The 26652-nt window shown below is 30.9% G+C and overlaps 1 protein-coding gene across 1 annotated transcript; it reads left to right on the top strand.

Annotated features, from left to right (window-relative positions):
- The first annotated feature begins 17729 nt into the window (after positions 1-17729).
- On the top strand, positions 17730-22117 carry LOC111709268 (uncharacterized protein DDB_G0290685-like). The gene is made up of 5 exons (XM_023482892.1): positions 17730-17750; positions 20697-20885; positions 20947-21390; positions 21538-21804; positions 21896-22117. Exons 1-5 carry the CDS (start codon positions 17730-17732, stop codon positions 22115-22117), a joined length of 1143 nt encoding a protein of 380 aa, XP_023338660.1.
- Positions 22118-26652: the final 4535 nt, after the last annotated feature.

Here is a 26652-nt window from a genome sequence, read left to right on the forward strand (position 1 = left end):
TGGCGCAACAGAAAAGTGTAAAGTTTTGTATTAATTTAGTATGAAAAAATATTATGATGCAAAATTTATATTCTGCAATTTTGAAAATATTATGCCTTGAACTTGAAATCGAACACGGCAATAGTTATGTAAAGTATGCAATTATGTGCATTTATTATCAGTTATCTGTTCACTTGTTAACAAAGAAAAAATACATATTTTGTAATAGATAAGCAATTTGAAAAAGTAAGAAGAATAAAAAATGTTATAATTACGTTTCAAAAGGCTTTTTCCCAAGTGGCAACTTCCCAAATGTTAAATTTCTGTTCTAGCCGCAGTGATCGGCCCCGTTGCAGCCTGCGGCGCCTCAGAAGGCCTACCATAACCTTTGGGAAGTTGCCACTTGGGAAAATGCACATTTGGGAAGTTGCCACTATGGAAACTGTCACTTGCAAAGTCGCTCTTAGGAAAATGTCTTTGTGAAAGTACCTTACACCGAATAATAAAGGATAAATCGTTCTGCACCTCGGGTAAAACTTTGCGACAAGTTTCTGTAAGGGAACTGTCTTAGGATAAGGACATGTTTAATTCACAACAGTAACTTTCAATCCCCAAACCCACTTCTACGGAGAAACTTGAATTAAAAATTATTATTTTAAAGTTAAAAATATGGACATCTCATTTCTTTTGATCATTCAAAGCTTTAAAATAGTACCTATGTGAATCGGATATGATATTTTAAATATTAAGGTTCACTTAAAATTAAAGTCTTTACACAATTATAAATTAAAGGGATATTTGTTACTTTAATTTTCAATGTATATACTTCTAAAGGAACTGAGTTTTTGCCACAAATTCTGAACTTCTAATACCTCTATTTTCTCAACCTGATGGTGTAAACCTTCAATATTTCAAACTATCATTATGTGATCTAAATATATTTATAGTGTAAAATATCAAAGATCTCCGACATTCGATTGCAAAGATATTGGGATTGGAAAATCGGAGTTTGTGGCAAAAACTCAGTTCCTTTTGCAATTGAAAATATCAGGATTTCTTGAACTCACATTAATTTTCAATTTATTAAAAAGAAATTGTTTTACATGAAAAAGTTTATCCAAACCTTTCCATATCCATCATGTCTGGGAATGTTTAATGTTTATACTGCATCTACTGGATTACCCACGGAGGATAAGACTTGTATGTAGACCCGGAAATATTTTAATAAATTCGGGCTTTTTGATAAATAAATTCGATATTTTACAGTGTTCACTAAAGCCTCATCTTTTTAGGGTCAGAGATCACCATGTTTATAATTTACAATGTTAACATGCTCACTAGGGTTCAGAATGTCGCAAAGTTCTGATAAACATGATCATTTTACGGTATAAATTGTTTCTAAAGTTTACCCTACAGAGAATCCTTAAACTTTGGAAGATAAACACAAAGTGCAACAATAACATATGTAAAATCAACAACATTTAAAATAAAAGTAAAACAAGTAAAAGTACAAAGTGAAAAAAATCTTCGCCGTAAATAAATTTGCAAGCATTAAAAACTTTACACACATTTGTTTACTTTTATACTTTGTTTATATTTCGTTGGGAACCCTAACCTTGCCTCTTTTATTGATGTAATCTTATTGTTTATGATTCAAGGTGTCAATAATGACAATTTCTTAATTCTGAACAAGCCTTTAGTCTCATGTAGTTATTTGAATAGGGCTTAAAGAAACTGTAGAAATGTAATTTCAAGTAACATTTAATAAAGCATTGAAAGATTAATAATTAATTGATTGCATGGTTTTTCTACAAAAGTGATTTTCGGATATCCTTCACATTCCTATAAGGAATGTGAATGAGCCTTGATTTAACATGGGTTCACTAAAACATTCCCTTTAATGACAAAAGCAAACCATTCTAAAAGACTAGATGTTATTTTTTTAATGTAAGCGATGTTTATTTTGTGAACACAACTTTATTATTACTTATTGAGTCAGCAGTTTACAATTTATTTCAAATTTTCAACATTTTTGTGTTGCAATGATCAAGCAATAGGTTGTGTAACATTTCTCTTTTATCAATAACGCTTTTTAATGCTTTTTCTAAATATACTTTTTTACACTAGTTTACTCTGGGTTTTAAGTTTCTGTTTTGGTAAAACCACGTCTTTTAGTAAGTATGAAACTAACAATTCATCAAAAACGTTTATATCTTTTTGTACTAAATTAAACATTACAGAATATTGTTTGTTTTTCAATATTTTGAAAATTGTTTGATTTATACCCAAAAGAAACAACACTGTTAGATGGACTCAAAATAGTGTATCTTTATATATTTGTTCACTTCCATGAAAGGATTCTAATCTTTTTAAATTGTATTTTAATTTATTCAGCGAGTGTTCCATAGTTTCAACCTAAATCTTAGTTTTTTTATTATTTTTTGTTTATATTCTTTATATTTTCTTACTATTTCAGTTCTTGAAACTTTTTCTTTTTTTCCAGGTACCTTCGTATTTAACACTTTCCAGGTACCTTCGTATTTAACACTTTCAGGTACCTTCGTATTTAACACTTTCAGGTTCCTTCGTATTTAACACTTTCCAGGTACCTTCGTATTTTAACACTTTCCAGGTACCTTCGTATTTAACACTTTCCAGGTACCTTAGTATTTTAACACTTGCCAGGTACCTTCGTATTTAACACTTTCCAGATACCTCCGTATTTAACACTTTCCAGGTACCTTCGTATTTAACACTTTCAGGTTCCTTCGTATTTAACACTTTCCAGGTACCTTCGTATTTTAACACTTTCCAGGTACCTTCGTATTTAACACTTTCCAGGTACCTTCGTATTTTAACACTTTCCAGGTACCTTCGTATTTAACAATTTCCAGATACCTTCGTATTTAACACTTTCCAGGTACCTTCGTATTTAACACTTTCTAGATACCTTCGTATTTAACACTTTCCAGGTACCTTCGTATTTAACACTTTCCAATTATTACGTCTGTATTAATTAGTTAATTTATTTTTTTTAATGGTTATGTCGAGAAACTGAATTGTCACATCTACACCATAAATATGCAAATTACTATTAAAGAGAACCAACATTTGAAAATACTCAATTTTTAGAAACAAAAATTAAAGATATCCCTTTCATCAAATTGACGGGACAAGGGGTTAATTCTTTTCATTTCAACCAAAACTTTTTTATTTCCCCATGTGTAAAATAATAAAAAGAACAAAACTTTGAAGAAACTTTATCCCCCAGAGTCCACACTCCCCGAAACATGTGACTTTTCCTTATTTCTTTTCCTATTTAAAAATTTCTTCGGTAAAACCACGCTCAGAATGTATAATGAATCAGACCTGGAAACCTTTATAAAGCACAGACCTTATTTAAGCCAGTTTAAGTGAACTTAAGATAGTCTCATACCCCCAAGGAGATAAGATCAATGCAAGAGATTAAACGATCTCTCATTGGTCAGAATACTTAACCAATTAGAATCGAGTTAATAAAAATAAACTTTGATATTCAAAAACCTGGGTTTATTTTTAAGATGATACTAAATTTTTCCTTTTATAAGTTTTTATCTCAGTTCCAGAGTCGGGCACATTATGGAATTCTAGGAAGGAGTGAAAAAAATTAGATTTCAATTTTCAAATAACAAAAGGATAAATCAAATAATGCAGTAACAGTATAGGGAAACTTTCTTTTCGAATTAATTACGAACATTTTAATTTAGTAATTTTCCCAGTAAATGTTTTTTTTTTCAATGAACACTGCAACAAGAATGAAAATTCAGTGGAAATTATGCGCCCTTGAACTTGACATTATAAAGGGTCTGCATCTTCTGAAAACCTGCATAAATAAATAAATAGTATATTTGGCACTTAACATAATTAAATAGTATATTTGGCACTGTAACCTTACTGAAATAACGACAATTCTGCAAAGGAATTGAGTCCTTGCAACAATTTCAAATTTTATCCCTATATCTTTACCCCCTGATGGTGTAAACCTTTGATATTTCAAACTTAGAATATTTGATCTAACTGAATTCATAGTTTGAAATATCTAATATGGAATTGAGTTGTAGAGATATATGGATTCGAAAATCAGATTTTGTGGCAAAGACTCAATTCCTTTAGTCATCAAATTTTTATGCAGCCTCGACTTTTAAGTGTCGCAACCCTTTGGCGTTCCACCTCACCATCCCACTTATACTTTTTTTGTAGCAGTAGGATTAACATTTAATAAAATGCAAAGCGTTTATTCATAGCTTAATTTTAAAAGAAGGAATTGGCAAAATACTGCTTAATTTTTGCATAGATGGAATTTATATCTACTGTGCACATCTTGGTTTTTATAATTGCAATGCCCATAGAACAATCAAGCTAAACAGTTCAAAGATAACAATTACAGTCCTATACTATAACAATTACAGTCCAATACTATAACAATTACAGTCCTATACTATAACAATTACAGTCCTATACTATAACAATTACAGTCCTATACCATAACAATTTTCATCGATTTGAGGATGAGATTCGAAATTACTTTAAAACGTTTTCTTGCTCATAATCCTTGATAGCTCTTAACTATTAGTTGAGATTTGAGGTTAGGCTATACAGGAGATATGTTTTTCATTCTTTTAAAGTAATTTTAAAACATGCTTGACACCTTAATTTATTCCTTTAGTTTTTTCCAGATACACAATATCACGCATGAGAATTAACATATTTAAAACTGCCGAAGTGCTCTTCAGAATTTTATTTTTCCTATTCATGTTTTATATATATTTACCCAGATGGAAACTTTAGTTAGAGAAACTCTGTGGTTAAAACTGAAATCGATGGAAACTTTTGAATTTAAATCTGTAATATTTGTTAATCCTTCGTTCTACATGTGAAATTAATGTTTTCTAAAACTGTTTGGACCGATACAGGGTTTCAGGGTTGCTCACAAAGGTAGAGACTTCAGAGACGACTGTGCGGAATTTATTCAAATTTATTCAGTGTTTTTATACAATTATTTAGGAATACGGAGGTAATACTTGTGTGTGAAAAAGCGCTTAATCTCGATATCCAATGTGACAACTTTAAAGTTTGGGAGATAAGCGCTTGATTCCTCGTTTTAGTTATCCCTGCAGGGTCTGACTACCATCAGATATTCGGACATCCAAAAGATATAATCCGCGAGACTAGTTAAGTTACAGATTACTATTTAATCCTGGTATGAACCAATGTTTTCAACTAAGTATTACTGGGTTAAACTATACAAGGAATTGAGTCTTTGTCACAAACTCTGATTTTCTAATCACTATATCTTTGGAACCAAATGTTGCAGACCTTAGATATTTCAAACTATGAATTCTGTTAGATCAAATAATCTGAGTTTGAAATATCAAAGGTTTACAACCTCGAGTTATAAAGTTATTGAGGTTTAAATATTTGATTTTGTTCCAAAGACTCAATTCCTTTAAGATATACTTGGTATTCTAAAGAATCAGTTGAAAAAAACGACTCCTTTGGTATTTTAAGGATAAGTACATGTGTAGGAAAACATAAAGAATATAAAGTAGAAGAAAAGCCTGACATTTGTATGAAGATTGAACCATTTTATCATACTTAGAATATTACAAAAACTAAATAAAGTGCAAAAGAAAGATATGTTAAAAATCTTAAAACAAATTTTTTATTTTTTTAATAATTTTAATGAAGAAATCAATAATGTAGCTAGCTAAAGAAATAAATGCACAATAATTTTCATTTAATACTAGCTGAAGTGACTAGCGTTGCCCGTGGAATTTAAGAACTCTTTCAACCTTTTCTAGAAATTTCCTATTTCTAAAAAAATGTCAGCCAATTTGGTCCAGTCGTTTGGCCAGCTATAGATTAATTTTCATATATATATATGAGCAAAGAACCTTATTATACAGAAATATGATCTGTTTTTTTATATTTATCAATAATCTACTTAATCTCCTGTTAAATCTAATTTAAAGTTCAGGTTTGATCTTCAAATTGTATAAATCAAAGTTTTGTTATTTCTCAAAGTGTCTAAACTTGATAGGATTACTCAAACTTTCTCTACCCTAACTTTTTAATTCTTTCTTTATTTTATAAGGAAAGTAAAAATTGCTTGCTTACCGAAGTAGCAAAAAAAGTAAATTATTGTGTTTCGTTTCTTTGAAATTCTTGGCTTAGCGTCGTAATTTTAATTAAATTAAAATGACGGTTAGAGTGTGCAACTTATATGTAAAAGCTTTTAATTGGAAAAAAATGAAATGGTTTTTAAAGCAACCAAATTAGAAGAAAATATTATTGTGTGGCGGCGTAGTGGCGGAAGACGAAGTTCTGGAGGAGTTTAAAACCGAATATCAAGACGCGGCAGGTTGAGCAGTTTCCGGCCACGTCATCTATCTATCTTTGACTTTTCTATAAATTTTAGTATTTTAAAGTAGTAATAAAGTAATTATTTAAACAGGTGTTTGTTTAACTTGAGTGTAGCTAAAATTGGATGACAAATATAAATATCTTGGATACTAAACACGAATAAAAATGGTCTTGAAATTTGAACATAGTCATTTTTAAGAAAAATTTCCTAGTACGGACTGGGTTTTGTGTAAGTGTAGTTTAATACTAGCAGAATCTTCAGCTGGGAAATAGACATAAATGTCCTCCATAATTTAGAAAATAGTTCTCTACAAAATCTTAAATTCTACAGAGAAATATTCAAACTTCTAGTTTCTACTGATCAGAGAAATATTCAAACTTCTAGTTCCTACTGATCAGAAAAATATTCAAACTTCTAGTTTTTACTGATCAGAGAAATATTCAAACTTCTAGTTCCTACTGATCAGAGAAATATTCAAACTTCTAATTTTTACTGATCAGAGAAATATTCAAACTTCTAGTTCCTACTGATCAGAAAAATATTCAAACTTCTAGTTTTTACTGATCAGAGAAATATTCAAACTTCTAGTTCCTACTGATCAGAGAAATATTCAAACTTCTAATTTTTACTGATCAGAGAAATATTCAAACTTCTAGTTTCTACTGATCAGAGAAATATTAAAACTTCTAGTTTCTACTGATCAGAGAAATATTCAAACTTCTAGTTTCTAAATCAAAGAAATATTAAAACTTCTAGTACCTACTGATTAGAGAAATATTCAAACTTCTAGTTCCTACTGATCAGAGAAATATTCAAACTTCTATTTTCTACTGATCAGAGAAATATTCAAACTTCTAGTTTCTACTGATCAGAGAAAAATTCAAACTTCTAGTTTCTACTGATCACAGAAATATTCAAACTTCTAGTTTCTACTGATCAGAGAAATATTCAAACTTCTAGTTCCTACTAATCAAAGAAATATTAAAACTTCTAGTACCTACTGATCAGAGAAATATTCAAAATTCTAGATTCGTTCAACGCCTGAGATTCTCAGATTTCATCCCAAACCCTCTTTCATTTTTCCTTTACAGTTCCTTTAATTAGAAACATTTTCTCGAGCTAATATTTCCTTAGAAAATTTAAGTTGGATTTTTAAAGCCAACAGGAATATATTTTTTGTCTTACATAATAAATTATCGAGGAACTATTGTTAGACCATTATACGTTATAAATAATCCTGGGACAATATGCTTTTTTACCCATATGCACATATTAAAAAAAAAATTTGCTTGAACTAGTACACTAATATTTACTAAAAAGTGATGCGCAGAACACAAAATGGATTTAAAAATGAAAAAAAAACTAATTTTAATTTTTTGTTTTACTTTTTTATTATATAAACTTTTAAGACACGTGCTGAAATGATCTGAATATTTTATTTAAAGTGCCAATTGTTCCCAACCTTAATTATTCTAACCTATTTTTGGGACACCCGGTACATTACTTGTACGCGAGATAATTCATCTCTGTGTTTAAACAGCCCTATTGTTCAAGTTGAATTTAAGCTGAGTGCTTCTAATTTACGACGAATTTCTAAAATTAGGCAGAACAATACTTTTCCGCCCTTTTAACCCTTTTATCCTGCAGGGAGAGTGGGGGAAGTTTAGGGATGGGGAATCAGGGGAAGTTTAGGGATGGGGAATCAGGGAAGTTTAGGGATGGGGAATCAGGGAAGTGTTGCAAGCTTTCTGATTTAAAATCTCCGGCAATGATTGAAGTAGAGTCAAGCTGAAATCCATTAGAACGATTTTTAAAATTAAAATTAACAGTTTGAAAAATATGTATGCCTGGAAACTGAATATTTTTATTAAATAACATGTATATATACTTTTAACTTTTTTTCAATATGTAAATAGAATAAATTTACTAAATTCAAAATACGATTTCACGGATTTCGAAAGTTTTTTAATTTATATTACGACTAGAGGAGGGAAGGGAGGGGTATCTCCCCCTGTGGTTTTTTTCATTGCTCAATAACCTAAACGGCTGGCCTGTGTTGCAAAAAAATCAAAAGTAGATCATTTATTGAGTTACAGGTCGAAAATTTATTTATTTGAAAAGCCCTTAAAAAATGGATATTACAACATGTATGATGTGTCACATATGTAATTATTTGTCAAAATTAAAAATACAAATTTTTTTAAAATTTTCAAAAACAAAAAATTTATTTATTTATTTAATATCACTTCGAAACCTTGAGCAGGGTAAACAAACCATATAATTATATAATTCATTCATTTTGACAAAATCACCAAGTTTTTCTACATAATTAATGTCTGATAGTCAGGATTCAATTTAAGTTTTTAAAACTTATTTTGATTTCTGGGAAGTTTGGTTGCAAAATTTAGATTGGATGTTTTGAACAGTTTTGACAGTAAACTCATGTCTGAACATTGTAAAACTTCAAAAGTTGGAGGATTTTCAAGTTGCAAATATGTGGGAAATTTCTAATTTTATCTGCAGTGAAGAAAGTCAGGAGGTGGAAACTGACCCCTGCCCAAATATGAGTTTGACTGTACTTAAAGAGTGTGTCTGTTTGAAGGTAACCTACACTCGTATACTGTATTGGTGTTACCGTATTAGGAGTATCTATATTCAAATATCGGTAGTTGAAACTATTCTATTGAACACGTCAAATTATTTTTTCACTAGCCAAAACATTATACAGTGTACTACAAAATGGACTTTGCAATTCCCAATGACCGATCTGCTGCAGGACCTCTCTTGAGGAGGGGGGTTGAGGAGCTGTTCGTCTTTACCATTTGTAGGCGGCTTCTGTTTATTAAATGTTCATTAAAGAAAAAATTTAAAAACGTCTCTCAGTAATTAATTAATTAAAAGACAAAGATATCATTATAGGTGAGATAATTAATTATCATTTTTTCAAAACATGTTCACATAGATAATAAAAATACGATTAGGATTTAAGACTAAAAAATACGTTTTTTGGTATTATGACAAATATCACGAGTTTTGCTTATAATTCAAATGTTTTAAAGGTATTTTTACGATTTTAACATTTCTCATCCATCTAGATTTGTTTGACTTTTTTCTCACTTACATTAACAGTTTTAATTTACACAAAAAAAAATAAAAATATTTCTTAAATCGCTCAAAAGTTGTTTAAGAAAAATTTCTTGATTCTTATTTTATTTCTTAATTTATATATAGATTTTATAGAGATATTAAAAAGAAAAGAAATGATATTGGAAAAGTTACAAATGAAAATTGAAAATTTTTAACATATCGACATCGTTAAGCTTTAGGAGAATTAGGAGAAAAATTTATATTTTAAACTTGAAGAAAAATCATATTTTTTTGACAATTAAAGGCCTGTAACTATAATGTTGAAGCACTTTTAAGTGGAATGTATTGAGCAAGTAACGCCACAACCTAATTTGGAGCAGTGAAAATCAAATTTAATATAGACATAGAAAAACTTCTTACGTAAAAAAACGCAATTTAAAAAATGTAAAATGCCTGCCTTTCTATTTTTATTTTGAAAGAGAAAAGAGCCATTTTGTGTTTTACTCCAGGAACCTGAACTAGAATGGTTAACAACAGTTGGCACATTTGTTCCACATGTTTCAAATTGAAAAAGTGATTTACAACCCTTAACAAAACCTCAAGAATCAGCAATAACTGTTTAGACAAAAACCTCTGTTAGCTTACAATTGGATTGAGGATAAATCATTGGTTACTTAATGATTTTAACCTTATATTTTACAGAGATATTGGGTCGTGGTCATAATGTCAAAGGAATTAAGTCTTTGCCTCAATTGATCTGATTTTCTCATATCTATTGTAAACCTACCATCCTAGTTTATAAAGTTGGACACGAGGTCTAAATGTAAATAAGATCGTTGAACATAGAGATGTTATTATATCATGTTTGTCCCTTAGAAGAGAAAGGATTTGAGTTTTTGCCACAAACTCGCATTTTTTAACTCATATATCTTTGGAACCTGATGATGTAAACCTTTGATATTTCAAACTTAGACTATTTGATCTAACAGAATTAAAAGTTTGAAATATCAAAGGTTTAGGAAAACGGGTTGCAAAGTTATAGGAATTAGAAAATCAGAGTTTGTGGCAAAAACTCAATTCCTTTCCAGAGAGTAACCCTGAGTCAACAAACAACAGATTCGAACCCTTGCTTATCTTGTATCTATGCCAAGATGGATTAACGGGACTATTCGTCGGCAGAGAAAGCAGAATCAACGGCCATTTTATGCCCGAGAGAGAGGCAGTCTTGATGAAGCATTGAAAGAGAAGGGTCGACAAGGATCGCCAGCAGACGGATATCTTCATCTATGATTCAAGGATTAACTTCGATTGATCCTATAGTTTGTATCAAATATCTAATGTAAAATAAATGTGTGTGCAAAGCTTGCGTATTAATAGATTTAATCTGGCTAGTTTATATTGAGTTTCTTTATATTTAATTTCTCACCCTGAGATTTTTCAAACTAAGAATTCTGTTAGATCAAAACATCTGATTTTGAATTATCCAAGGTTTAAACTATCAGGTTTTGAAGATATAGGGATTAGATAATTTGAGTTTGTGGCTAAACCTCAATTCCTTTGAGATCTTCTACCTATTGAAAAGGGAAGATTTTGAAACTCCAACATCACATAATTATAAATAAATTTGTGGGGGGGGCAAATTTGAACTGTAAATTCAAAACATTTGGCTTCTTGGATATTCGGCATAAGTATTTGATACTTTAAAGGTACACATAATGTCCAATTACCTTGCATGTACTTAACTTTATCTCTCCTTTAAACAAAACTAGCAGAAAAAAGGATTGTTTCTAAAAACTCGATATTTTATTATACTTTTATGTTAGTAATAATTAGTATTTAAACTAGAGATAGTAAAAGACATTTTTGAAAATGAAAAACTTAAATTTAATTTCTATGAGATGAAAAAAGTACAAAGGTTCAGAAAATAATTATGACTTGTTGAATAAAAAGTATGAGCACAATTTTAATCTATGTTATAAAGATCTTAGTTCATTTATGTGTTTGCTTTGGCTGGCCAAACGGCTGAATCAAATGGGCCGAATTTTAGTGAGGAGACTCATGGATACTCTTGGGAATGACGTAAGCTCAGTAAATTAAAAGTTTTTAAAATTCCACGGGCAACGCCTGGCACCTCAGCTAGTTTGTAATAAAAAGAAAGATTACAAAAGGGTGGTGTAATTATGAAGAAAGTAAATTAAATCCAAATTTTAAAAAAAGCAAATGGTCTTTTACTAACTCAAGCCTTCGTGGCTTGGCATTTGAAAATAATTGTTTTACTTCGCTATCCGATTAGGATAAATGTGCATTCTAAATAGATTTTTTATTCAGACTTCTGTGATGGTGGCTCTGGTCCACCCAATCGCATACAATCTTCTTATAGTGCACTGAATGAACAGCAAACTAATTTTTTTATTTTCTTCTTTGAGGTTAAGATTTGAAAAGTGTGAAAGCTCTGAGTTCTGTAAAGCCCTCCCCCTTTACAGGTCTAGGGGGCACTACCCCCTTGTTCCCCTGTATACGCCCTTGGAGTTGGGTATAGTTTTTTTTCCAGTTTTAAATATTTAAAATTTTTAGGATTTCAGGAGTCTTCACAAAATTCTAAGAGGTTTTTCAAATTCATGAATTGCATTTTCATTTTCATGAATTGCAATGTATTCAAGTAAACTTTTCATATTCATGAATTGCATTGTATTCAAGTAAACTTTTCATATTCATAAATTGCATTGTATTCAAGTAAACTATTTATATTTCATGAATTGCATTGTACTCAAGTAAACTATTCATATTCATAAATTGCATTGCATTCAAGTAAACTTTTTATATTAATAAATTGCATTGCATTCAAGTAAACTTTCATATTCATGAATTGCATTGTATTCAAGTAAACTTTTTATATTAATAACTTGCATTGTATTCTAGTAAACTTTTCATATTCATGAATTGCATTGCATTCTAGTAAACTTTTGATATTCATGAATTGCATTGTATTCAAATAAACTATTTAAATTCATGAATTGCATTGTATTCAAGTAAACTTTTCATATTCATGAATTGCATTGTATTCAAATAAACTATTTAAATTCATGAATTGCATTGTATTCAAATAAACTATCTATATTCATGAATTGCATTGTATTCAAGTAAACTTTTCATATTCATGAATTGCATTGTATTCAAATAAACTATTTATATTCATGAATTGCATTGTATTAAAAGTAAACTTTTCATATTCATGAATTGCATTGTATTCAAGTAAACTTTTCATATTCATATATTGCATTGTATTCAAGTAAACTTTTCATATTCATAAATTAAATTGTATTAAAGTAAACTTTTCATATTAATGAATTGCATTGTATTCAAGTAAACTTTTCATATTCATGAATTACATTGTATTAAAGTAAACTTTTTATATTAATAAATTGCATTGCATTCAAGTAAACTTTTTATATTAATAAATTGCATTGTATTCTAGTAAAATTTTCATATTCATGAATTGCATTGTATTCAAATAAACTTTTCATATTAATGAATTGCATTGTATTCAAGTAAACTTTTTATATTCATAAATTGCATTGTACTCTTCAAATTCATAAATTGCATTGTACTTTTCATATTCATGAATTGCATTGTATTTAAGTAAACCTTTATTTGCAAAATCTTGACCCTGGTAAAAGTATTTGAATAGTTAACAAACAAATGATTTTGTTTTTTGTTCAGGTTTATATCTTCTGTCAGAGTTAATATTTTTCAAACGTTTATAAAAGAAACAGAAAGGAAATATATATTTTTGATTTTCGTGAATTGGTAACTTTTTTGAACCTCGAATAAAAATAAAAGATGACTAACCAACTCTAAATTTCCTACATTTAATTTGATTTTAAATATTGAGACATTAATTTTTGGTTTATATATTCGTATTCTGAAGTAGTGAACCCCTGGAGCCAATTTATCATTAACAAGAATATAAACTTTCAATTCAGAAAAGTTTTGAGAATATTTATTCTTTAAATGTATTTATTAATTTAAACTTTTTTGTTGCAATTTCAGTAAAATTCATTAAAGAGCTAGAAAATAATTGATGGATTTGTTGTAAAATTTAGACAATTTAACATTCTCAGTGAACACATCCTTCTGCATTTGAGTACATCTTAAACAAATTGCACACGTTTTCACGATAAAAACTCTCTAAAAATCTTTTATTTTCATGCTTTACAGATAGAGAACTAAACCCCTTGAGAGAGGAAAAAGGGGGCCCTTTACAATTCTTCTAAAATATACTTTATATTATTTGAAAATTTAAAAAATTCAACTTTTCTGCTTCTTTTATTCATTCATATTCAGATTTTATAGAAACACATCCAGATAGAAAGGCGTCAAACATTATAGAAATCCAACGTATAGAAATCGCTAGCTATACCAACAAGGCGTATTTTCCGGGAGACTTTTTTATATTTTTGAGAAATTAAACGTTTTTGTAAAACATTGTAGCTTATCATTATCATTATCATTATTTTTTAAAACATACCCTAGATATACAACTAACTAACTTAAGGTCCCCCTGGATTTTATTATGTACTATGTACGACAACATAAATTAATGATTACATGGTTATATAAAATTGTGTGTTACTATTTAAAAAAAATTGTTTTATGAAAATGATATGTACAGTTTTATTTTTCAAAAAAGAATTTCTCAAAAATATGAAAAAAATGTTCTCAAGTAATGATTTCGTGTTACCATTTAAGTAAAAGGATTTTATGAAAATTATATCTACTTTACAATGATTATTTATTTTCTCAAAAATATAAAAAATGTTCTCCCGGAAAATACCCCTTTATAGAGGACGTGAGTCAGACTCTAATAAAAACGCATGAATAACTTCCAGTATATATATTTCTTATAACTTATTACTAGAGGGTTCAGAACTAGAGTCAATATCGATATCACACGTGTAGATGTTTTTATCAGTACTATGCCCTGTATCCGTTCTATCTCATTCTGTTGAATCTTGTGGAACTTGTTTAACGCGGCCAGGCATCGTCTTCCACACCTTGTTGCTTTACCTTTCTATTTCTATACGTTGGATTTCTATAATATTTGACGCCGACGAGAGAAAGCCGGAATAGGAAAACGGTTTAGAAAGAACAGAAATGATGAAAGGGGTTTTAAATGAAATATATACTAGTGAGTAGAGTCAGGGAAGGGTTGTGTAGAAAAGCGGAAATAAGTAATCTCTTTCTGAAGCACATTTTACCCTCAGGAGAGTTGGAAATCTCAAGTTATTTAGAAAATAAGTTTATATCAGAATTTAAAGTTTAAAATCTAGATTTTGAAAGATCAAAATGTTTTACATTTTAGATTTATGAATACCGTTCCAATTCACTTTTAAAGAGAAATGGTTTTAAATTGTTGCCCTTCACCCAATCTTTAAAGAACTTAAATATTTTACCTATTTTTTGAAAATATTGAGGAATTTTCTTTATTTTTGCAAAATATAAAATGTTTTTCTTATTTTTACAGGAGATGAAACATTTATTTTTTAATATACTAGATTCCTTTAAAGGCTGAAATGCTAAAGTTCAGAAGACACTACATACAAACCTAGAGTATATTACATTTCTGAAATGTTTGTGTATTTAATTTTCGTAGAAAAAAAAAGAATTTGGCTCTGTATCTATATCCTATATCTACGTGATTGTTGTGATTGTGATAACTTGTGAGTTATCTTGTACTGTACGGTTTACATTGCACTCCTGTATGCCGGTCCATTAGCACCTGATCCAATCAGGGCTCAGTCATGTGCTTGTTGTCTATTCTGAACCAATAGAAATAGTATGGCGATAACATCTATCTATCTATCTCATTATCCAATCAGAGTTAAGAATCCTTCAATAGGAGCTATCAATGAATAGAAATATGTACTTCTACTGAAACTATAGTGATTGAACACTGTCATATAATTGTACAGTGTATAGTGCACCTGTAAAGACGCTTATTTTCCGACAATGTTTTTATATTTAAAATTTATTTATAGCATATAAAAATATGCTCACATTATTATGTATATCATTGGCCTTCCTGTCTGTATCCAATAAACATCAAAACGGCTGAACCGATCGAGCTTAAATTTTTGGTGGCATTAAACATGTACAATTTGAACCGGAAAAAATTTAATTTAACCCTATCTCTGCTGGGGTACTTGAAAACCAAGATATGCTGGGGGGGTGTCAATTTGACCCCCCCCCTCTAAATCCCATGTTTGATGTCTAAATATGACAAATAATACATCATTGGAAAGCGCTTGTGCTCTACTTTTAAAATCTGCAAAAAATTTGCAAATTTGCAAAAATTGATTTCTTTATCGCAAAATCCAGTTATATGGTAAAAATGTTTGCAAAAAAAATTTGTCCAAAAAAATAAAAAATTATACATTTTTGAAAAGCCCTTGACCATGCCATTTCAAATATGCAAAAATTTTTGCAAAATTTTAAATAACCTGATTTTTAATCAAGAAAAACTAAAAATGTGCAAATTTCCTTTGACAGGTTGTTTGCGAAAAATTTGCAATTTTTTTTCGCAAAACTTGTGCAATTCGTTTCCTTATGTCAAAGGCTTTCCAAAAAGCTAAATTTTATCAAAATCTGACAAGTAGAAGTGGGTCAAAACAAAGATTTAGATTGCTACAGGAAAAAGCAGTCATTCAGGCAGTGTGCCTGAGGACTCAGGCAGTTAGTATTAAAGCCCGGTTTTAGGCCTAAAGGGAGAGTTGTGGGTATGTAAGAAAAGTCAGAAATTTTCAACAGCCTCAGACCAATACTTTTTGAGTTATGTGAAAAAAAATACAGGGGGGGGTCAAATTGACCCCCCCCCCCCAGCAGGAATAGGGTTAAACACCAAATTTTTATAAAGAGATGGGGGCGCTAAGCGCACTAAAAACCTAGTATATTAGATCAGTTTCAGAAAAAAAAATGTTAAAACAAAAAAAATACGTATAGAAACTGTTTAAATACTGTGAGAAAAGGAAAGCTCTAGAACATGAAGACGACTTTATAATTAATCTATGATCTACAAATTGATTTGTAGCGGCATCAAATACACTTTAATTATTGATTTCATGTCCTTTTCCTATTCTACAGTGAACCCCTTAATAAAGAATACATCGGAAGAATTTATCAAATGTCGTCTTGACAATTTTTCAATGAGTTTTATACTATATTACGTACATTTCAGTATTTGCGAAAATAAATAAATATCCATGAATTTGCGGGAACAGTTTTAAAGAGTGTCATATAATCATTTAATTAAAAAACTAAATATCTGCAACATTCCATTATCAGAAAGTGAAGAATACGACATTTGATGAATTCTTTCGATGTATCCGTTATTACGGGTTTCACTGTAGGTTTTCTGGTTCTCACTGAACATTTTACATGCAAAAATATATTTTCCATCGACTCTGAAATTTTCATACTTTTCCTATAGCTCCGAATAAACATTTTCTATCTCTGAAAGGACAGAAGAAAAGAATTTGTCCTATTATGTAGAAAATCTCAAGCTTCCTTGCTTCAAAATATGAAATCTTAAACCCTTTTTCAACATTTTCCTTTTAGACAAGATCTGCAATCTAAACTACAGGGTGTACAAGATCTGCTCACTCTGCAATCTAAACTACAGGGTGTACAAGATCTGCTTACTCTGCAATCTAAACTACAGGGTGTACAAGATCTGCTCACTCTGCAATCTAAACTACATCTGCAATCTAAACTACAGGGTGTAAAAGATCTGCTCACTCTGCAATCTAAACTACAGGATGTACAAGATCTGCAATCTAAACTACAGGGTGTACAAGATCTGCAATCTAAACTACAGGATGTACAAGATCTGCAATCTAAACTACAGGGTTTACAAGATCGGCTTCCTCTGCAATCTAAACTACAGGGTGAACAAGATCTGTTTACTCTGCAATCTAAACTTTAGGGTGTACAAGATCTGCTTACTCTGCAATCTAAACTACAGGGTGTAAAAGATCTGCTTACTCTGCAATCTAAACTACAGGGTGTACAAGATCTGTTCACTCTGCAATCTAAACTACAGGGTGTACAAGATCTGTTACTCTGCAATCTAAACTACAGGGTGTACAAGATCTGCTCACTCTGCAATCTAAAAAAATTGTCGCATGACTTTTCAAAAAATTTACCTGGTTAAATTAGCTGAAAGGGACTGTAAGCGTAATTTCAAGTGACCCCCTTTGCAAAGATGGCGATGCCAGATTCACAAGTCGGTACCCAAAAAGCTTAATCTGATCAAGTATGAGTTAGATATTAATGTAAATAATTATTTTAAACTGATTAATCTCAAATTTAGACAAATCCCCAGAGGGGTTTATATATGTCTACCTGCCCGCCTATATAGCTGGACTGTACACTTACAACTGTTTACTAATAAATGACAGAAGATTATGGCCTGGCTAACATATAGATATCTGTAGTAAATATCGTAATAACCCGAATTCATATGTCTTGTATATATAGCTATGTTAGTTAATTTCTGAACAGACCTATCAGTCCATATTATTATCATGTACCATAAAGCCTAAAATCTATATTAGTTGAATACGGTATTAGGTAATAAGTTCTCGGTACAGAGTATAGAGTGTGAGCGAGCAACTTGTATCTCGATTGATATATACTGATGAATACAGAGAGTGTTGTATCTGGATTGATACTTACTTGAGCATAAATAGAGTTATATTAGGATTGATACCAACTTGAGAATACAGAGAGAGTTGTATCTCAATTGATAGATACTGACCAATACAGAGAGTGTTGTATCTAGATTGATACAGACTAAAATATTATCGGAGAGTTAAGAGTTAGAGAGCGAGATGTATCTAAATCGATACACACTCAATAATACAGGGAGAGTTGCACCTGGATTGATACAGTCTAAAGTATTGTTGGAGTACGGCATTTAGTACAAAAGTGGTAGTAGTTGCGAGATCTATAAACCCTAGTTAAATGCCAGGGACTCTAAGGTGGAAAAGTAAAGTAATTACCTGGTTTAACTGGTAATAAAAGCAACTGTGTCAGAGAAAACAGTAACAGTGCAGGAACAAGTAAAGACTGAAACCAGAGCGTATAGAGTACCAGAGTGTACAGAATACTAAAATGTACAGAATACCAGCGTGTACAAAGTACTAGAGTGTACAGAGTTTCAGAATGTTAAGACCATAGAGTACCAGAGTTTACAGGGTAACAGAGTATACCAGAAAGTACAGAATACCAGAGTGAACAGTGTACCAGAGTGTAAAAATGGACAGTTTTACACTCTGGTACTTAAGTACTAAAGTATTATTGGAGAGTTAAGAGTTCGAGAGCGAGTTGTATCTGGATCAGTACACACTCAAAAATATAGGGAGAGTTGTACCTGGATTGATACAGTCTAAAGTATTGTAAGAGTAAGGCATTTATTAAAAATCTATATAATAAAGCTCTTCACTCATATATATTAGGGTGTATTATGATGTATATATATTCATATGTCAGCTATAGCCGGCTAAACGGATGGACCGAATGGGCTGAAATGTTTAAGGGAACCCCTAAGTACCTTGGGGGTAACACTAACACAGGCCGAAAAAAAAAAATTCTTCTGAAAAAATGATTTAAAAAATACCACGGGCAATGTCGGGAAATTCAGCTAGTATTTAATTATCAGATATGCGTTTCACTCTTCGTGTCATAGTTGTTGACCTACACACATTAGTAAATCGGGTTTGCATACATTGCGCTCTACGTTGCAAAAACTAGAAAAAGAGCCAAAAAAATCTTAATTTCTGTAACTATAGTTATAATTATATCCGATATCAAAAAATGATCAGAGCTGAAAACTTTCTAATGGGATATCATTAATCCCGATCAGTTAATTAATCTGGAAAAAGAGGATATCTAGCATTAATCCCGATATCCACCATTCAAAAGTTCCCAGCTCTGGAAAAAGAGGAGATTAAACATTAATCCCGATATCCACCATTCAAAAGTTCCCAGCTCTGAGCTGAAAACTTTAGAATGGGATATCCTTAATCCTGATCGGATAATTAATCTGGAGATTAAAAATGAGTGGAGAACAAGCAATATTTAATCTCGAGATTAAGAAAAAGAGTGGATTAAGCCCTAATCTTGATATCCACCATTCTAAAGTTTTCAGCTCTGGAAAAAGAGGAGATTAAACATTAATCCCGATATCCACCATTCAAAAGTTCCCAGCTCTGGAAAAAGAGAAGATTAAACATTAATCCCGATATCCACCATTCAAAAGTTCTCAGCTCTGGAAAAAGAGGAGATTAAACATTAATCCCGATATCCACCATTCAAAAGTTCTCAGCTTGAAAGAGATTTATTCTGAAGTAAATCCCTGATTGTGGTTTGGAAGAGGATAAAAGAGAAAGAGAAACTATAAAGGAAAAAGGGATGTGGAGAGTAATATCTAAAATATATTCTTGGTATTTATCAAAAAAAATCGAGGATATTAAAAATCCCAAATTTTGTATGGGTCTTTTCTGCGTTGGATTTATGGTAAAAAACATAAATTCAATCATTTAAAATGTTACATTTATTTAAATATTAGCAAGCAGTTAATACAGGGTTCTTTCAGAATATTCTGGATGTATTTCTGCACTATAGCTTTGAATGCTCTTCAAGAAAAACAGTGCTATCAAATTTAAGGAAGGTTATAAATTATTGATTTGAAAAATAGTTTTTCTAGGAAATTTTTAACTTTTGAACAAACTTTCATTTTGATCGTTTTGAATATAAATATTTTGTCAATCATATCATATATAATTTACAGAAAGAAATAAATTGATTTGACTTATTTTCATTGAATAGATAGTTTGTTTTGGGAAATATAGTTGAATAAAGCTAACTTTGAAAGGTTCCATTGAGACCCTCCCCCCCCCTCACACAAAGAAGGGTGGCCCAAAAAGATAACGGATTTTGTAGCTGTAATTAATTACAGAGAATAGTCTAAATATCAGTTGATGGTTTCATCATCAGTCTCAGAGAAGATACTTCAGAATAATCTTTCTTTTTATTCCTTGGCACAGATTCATTTTCTTTACAAACCTTTCTTTCTTAGACCACAAAGATGATTCAAGAAAAGAATTGGAGGATTGAGATGGTTTTAAGGGAATTGAGATGATTTGAAGGGAATTGAGATGATTTGAAGGGAAGAGATGATGGTTTGAAGGGAAGAGATGATGATTTGAATGGACGAGATGATGGTTTGAATGGAAGAGATGATGGTTTGAAGGGAAGAGATGATGGTTTGAAGGGAAGAGATGATGGTTTGAAGGGAAGTGATGATGGTTTGAAGGGAAGAGATGATGTTTTGAAGAGAAGAGATGATGGTTTGAAGGTAAGAGATGATGTTTTGAAGGGAAGAGAGGATAGTTTGAAGGGAAGAGATTGTTTTAAAGGGAAGAGATGATGGTTTGAAGGGAAGAGATGATGGTTTGAAGGGAAGAGATGATGTTTTGAAGAGAAGAGATGATGGTTTGAAGGTAAGAGATGATGTTTTGAAGGGAAGAGAGGATAGTTTGAAGGGAAGAGATGATGTTTTAAAGGGAAGAGATGATGGTTTGAATGTAAGAGATGATGTTTTGAAGGGAAGAGATGATGGTTTGAAGGTAAGAGATGATGGTATGAAGGGAAGAGATGATGGTTTGAAGAGAAGAGATGGTGGTTTGAAAGGAAGAGATGATGGTTTGAAGGAAGGGGGTGATGGCTTAATGGGAAGAGATGATGATGGTTTGAGGGAAAGAGATGATGGTTTGAAGGGAAGAGATGATGTTTTGAAGGGAAGAGATGATGTTTTGAAGGGAAGAGATGATGTTTTGAAGGGAAGAGATGATGGTTTGAAGGTAAGAGATGATGGTTTGAAGGGAAGGGATGATGGTTTGAAGGGAAGATATGATGCTTTGAAGGGAAGAGATGATGGTTTGAAGAAAGGGGGTGATGGCTTTATGGGAAGAGATGATGGTTTGAATTGAAGAGATGATGGTTTGAAGGGAAGAGATGATGGTTTGAAGGGAAGAGATGATGGTTTGAAGGGAAGATATGATGGTTTGAAGGGAAGATATGATGCTTTGAAGGGAAGAGATGATGGTTTGAAGGGAAGAGATGATGGTATGAAGGGAAGAGATGATGGTTTGAAGAGAAGAGATGGTGGTTTGAAGGAATGGGGTGATGGCTTTATGGGAATAGATGATGATGGTTTGAAGGGAAGAGATGATAGTTTGAATGGAAGAGATTATGGTTTGAAGGGAATTAGCATGGTTTGAAGGAAGAGATAATGGTTTGAAGAGAAAAGATGCTAGTTTGAAGCTAAGAAATTATGGTTTGAATGTAAGAGATGATGGTTTGAAGGGAAGAGATACTCGTTTGAAGGGAAGAGATGATGGTTTGAATGTAAGAGATGATGGTTTGAAGGGAAGAGATACAGGTTTGAAGGGAAGAGATACTGGTTTGAAGGGAAACGATGATGGTTTGAATGGAAGAGATAATGGTTTGAAGGGAAAAGAAGATGGTTTGAAGGGAAGAGATAATGGTTTGAAGGGAAGAAATGATGGTTTAAAAGGGAAGAAATGATGTTTTGAAGGGAAAAGATGACGGTTTGAATAAAAAATATGACTTAAAGGAAAGGACTCATATGAAGGAAAGGCATAGTTTGAAGGCAGATATTTGAATTGAATTGAAGGAATAATTTGATTTAAAAAGTGAGTTTATAGAAACATAATTTGAAGAAGCCAATATGTTTCTTTTCGAATGTTTACAAGGCTAATAATTTTAAAAAAGCTTTGAATTATTAGAAAATGATGTATTGTGCGACACTAATTTTATTTTATTTTAATGTAGCTAGATGTTAGTTATCTGAAAAATATGATGTTATAATTCTATTTTTATTGGGGAAATTCTGATTGGTTTCTCCGTTTTAATGGTCATAAGAAGAAAGAAACAAATATACATGAATATAGAAGTTTTAAGGAGCAAATATACAAGAATATAGAAGTTTTAAGGAGCAAATATACATGAATATAGAAGTTTTAAGGAGCAAATATACATGAATATAGAAGTTTTAAGGAGCAAATATACATGAATATAGAAGTTTTGTGGAGCAAATATACATGAATATAGAAGTTTTAAGGAGCAAATATACATGAATTTAGAAGTTTTGTGGAGCAAATATACATGAATATAGAAGTTTTGTGGAGCAAATATACATGAATATAGAAGTTTTAAGGAGCAAATATACATGAATATAGAAGTTTTGTGGAGCAAATATACATGAATATAGAAGTTTTGTGGAGCAAATATACATGAATATAAAAGTTTTAAGGAGCAAAAATACATGAATATAGAAGTTTTGTGGAGCAAATGCGTTGTAAATTCCAACAAGTGTTAGTCTGACTAATGTTCAATTAAAAGATTTTCAACTGTAATTGTCCCCAAACAATTGTCTAATTATCCACTAATGGTGCAATTATCTGGATTTAAAAAGGTATTTGAGAATAAAGAAATCTACATAATTAGTTTTGTTCCTGTTTAGCCTCAGTGAACTCCAAGCTTGATAAATTAAATTCTATCTCTTGATTCATGAGACAGATTGATCTAAGAGAGAAGTTTTAAATTGTTCCTGGCAGGGCTCAAGTTTAATATTATCAAAGAACGGTTTAAAAATTCCTAGCATCAGATCATGTTTCAAAGAAAGTGTTCACGAAAAAAGTAATATAATTCGCGTACCTATATTAGCTAAGCTTTCAAGGCTTCAAGGCCTTTTTTCTTAAAACAAAAAATGTTGTTTTCAAGCCATAATTATTTAGAGGATTTATTAAAAAATTGGCCCAATATATATTATGTATATACATATTGAAGTTTGCTGGCAAAGCATGAAACATAATAAATTGTAAATTTCTTTGTAAAATAAAAGTGTGAAGTTGAAAAAAAAATATATACAATATATATATTAAACTAAGCTAAGATTATTCCCCAGGTTCTACCGTGTTCCCCTATCAAAATTTGAGGCAAATCGGTCAAGGGGTTCTTGAGTAATGATCGGACATACAAACAAACAGAGATATCTATTTTATATGTAACGTGTAGATATAAATTTATCAGAAAATAATGAAATAATACAACTATTCCTATTTTCATTTTATTTCTAAAATTGTCTTAATACCGTACAAGAAAAATAATAATGTATTTTTCAAAATGAAGAACTAACTTTTCCTTCTAACTCATAATTGAATTTGGCGAACTTTTCTATATAAAATTTGTGTGTTCAAAGAGTACAATTTTAGAAAACATTTTAGAATTAGCTTCAGGTTCAATCTAATTAAGGTACTGTTACAGTGCACATTTCGAAAGTGGGAAAGGTTGGACCAACGCATGATTAGCTTTTTTTGTAACTCTACATTTTTAATATCGCTAATCTTCAGCCTTTTTCCTACCATGACAAATTGTTTCTTTTCGGCGCTATTTGTATTCAAAATAACGATTAGAAAATTATCACCGAATTAAATAATTTTTTTCTTTATGCAAAAATTTACAACATTTTTCAATGATACTCGAGTTTTTTTTTGTGTTTTGTTAGAAATGTTCATGATATGATAACCCGTCATCAAAAACTATTTTTTTATCCTAAAGAAGTATTCGATCCAACAGGATCTGAAATCTTTATCCAATCCCTCCGATTATTGATGAAAAGTGAAAAGAATTAAGTCTTTGTCAAAAATCTAAATTTTATAATCCGTATATCTTTGCAACCTGATGGTGTAAACCTTTAATATTTCAAACTTAGACTACTTTTTCTAACAGAATTTATAGTTTTTGATATAAAAAAGTCTGCAACATCGGGTTGCAAACATATAGTTCACAACCCTGCCTAATATAAAAGACGAAAGCAGCGTGAGCTGTGTTTCTAAACTCTAGTATATTCTAGTTCACAACCCTGCCTAATATAAAAGATGAAAGCAGCGTGAGCTGTGTTTCTAAACTCTAGTATATTCTAGTTCACAACCCTGCCTAATATAAAAGATGAAAGCAACGTGAGTTGTGTTTCTAAACTCTAGTTTAAATGAAACCAGGAGAAAGTTGACCAATCTGAACAAAGTTTAAGCTCGGGTTCAACTTCCTATTCATCTACATCAATACAGAAAACAAGTTTTCCTGCCAACTATAGCTAGAAATTATCTAAATAGAAATTATGAAGATTTTACTTGATAAAGGATTCGATCTCGGGATCAACTTAACCACATTCTGAGCTTAGCGAGAGACAAGACCAATCGTTGCTTGATACTAGTCTACTAGAGCCAACCCATTTTCTGCACCAATAGGCAGGCTGATCAAGATCAAAATATTAAGAGAGACTGAAAAGATTCATCTAGGATGAGGATCCGAATTTAAGATGAATTCATTTTTAATTTTGAAACACATATGGTGAGAATACATAAATATTTAGCAAAGGGTAAAGTAAATTTTTTTATGTGTCAAAGGAATTGAGTTTTTACAACAAACGAACATTTTCTAACCCCTTTATCTTTGCAACCTGATGGTGTAAATCTTTGATATTTCAAACTTAAGAGTTGCTAAGTTACAGGAATTAGAAAATCTGGGTTTGTGGCAAAAACTCAATTCCTTTCACTTAATACTTTTACAACGAATTCAAATTTTACAACTATACCACAATTGACAATTGGGTTAAATTTATATTCTAAGTAACACCACTGATAGGAAATTTCAAGTTTAGATTAAAAAATAGTTTCCAACAAACTCTATACTCTTATCCTTTACACTCTATATTCTAGCATGGATATCCAGGAATTCTTTACCATACATGACGCAAATTTATTGCGGGTAAAAAGTAAGAAATTGATCAATCTTGGGATTTACGCAGTTTAGAGAAAGGAAAAGGTTAAAATTAAGAGATATTACTGGTCCGACATTGTGTCTAGTTCCTCTAGTAATGTGCTATGAGATGAAAAAAATCCCGGTTCATTTAAACATTTAAAAGCAAAATTTCTTCTCAATAGCAGTTAAATAAGATAAGCAATAGATTGAAAACATGTAAACGTGCATTTTACTTTAGTTTGGCGTATTCAGGGCTATACCCAATATATATGATGAGACCTTTTAAATAAAGTTCCTGATCTGAATATTTCCATTATGATAGCCATTTATCAAAAATTCTTCAAAATTGTTCAAAATTTTATAATAAAATACCAATTTATTATATTGTCATGTCATGAAAAATCAGAAGCAAGAATTAAGAATAAAGTTACATTTCTTAATTTAAAAAGTTGTTAATGTCTATTATACTGTTATACAAAAACCAAACCAAATAAATTTTATCCAAGAAAAAAAATAATTTTTAAATTTTAGAATGCAAGTTGTAACATTTGTATTTGAGGGTAATGCAGATGTAGTAATTTAAATTCTCATCCCAATTCCTAGAGAACTACAGTTTCCAAAATTTATGGATATAACCGAGCTATATTAGTTGTGGTTCTTTAATCTCGGCTCTATACAGAACATGAATACACCAGCTATGAAGGGTGTCAAACTAAACATGGGAATGTATCGAGGAAATGTCACAAACTCAAGTTTTCTAATCCCGAATCTATGCAACCTGATGGTGTAAACCATTGACATTTAATTTTTCAGCTTTGATTATTTGATCCTATAGAGAATTCAAAGCTTGTAATATCTAAGGTCTTTGACACTGAGATATATAGATTAGAAACTCTTGTTTCCTGTAATATCGTCTTTAATTTTGAATTGATATTAATTTTTACAGTTCTTTACTTTACAAAATATCCGTTTAAGCAAAATGAAATGACTTTTCTCTTAGGATTAAAATTAAATTGAACCCTCTTCTCTTTGCTTTGAACTGGTGGCGCCAAGTCTATATAGGGAGAGGGGACAGCTTCAAGCTTTACAAAATAATTTTTTTTAAAAAGGAAAGCAAAGCGCCCGGCCTAAAAGCCTATTAACGTAAAAATGATTGAACGATTTTAAAATTCAAACAACCCTTCTCCCCCCCCCCCCCTTCGCCGCCCACCCCTCCTTTAAAATCCTCCATACCTTAAAGTAAATGTAGAAAAACCACACTCCTGATTTAACCAAGC

Source organism: Eurytemora carolleeae, unplaced genomic scaffold, assembly GCF_000591075.1.
Source record: "Eurytemora carolleeae unplaced genomic scaffold, Eaff_2.0 scaffold917, whole genome shotgun sequence".
NCBI lineage: Eukaryota > Metazoa > Arthropoda > Copepoda > Calanoida > Temoridae > Eurytemora > Eurytemora carolleeae.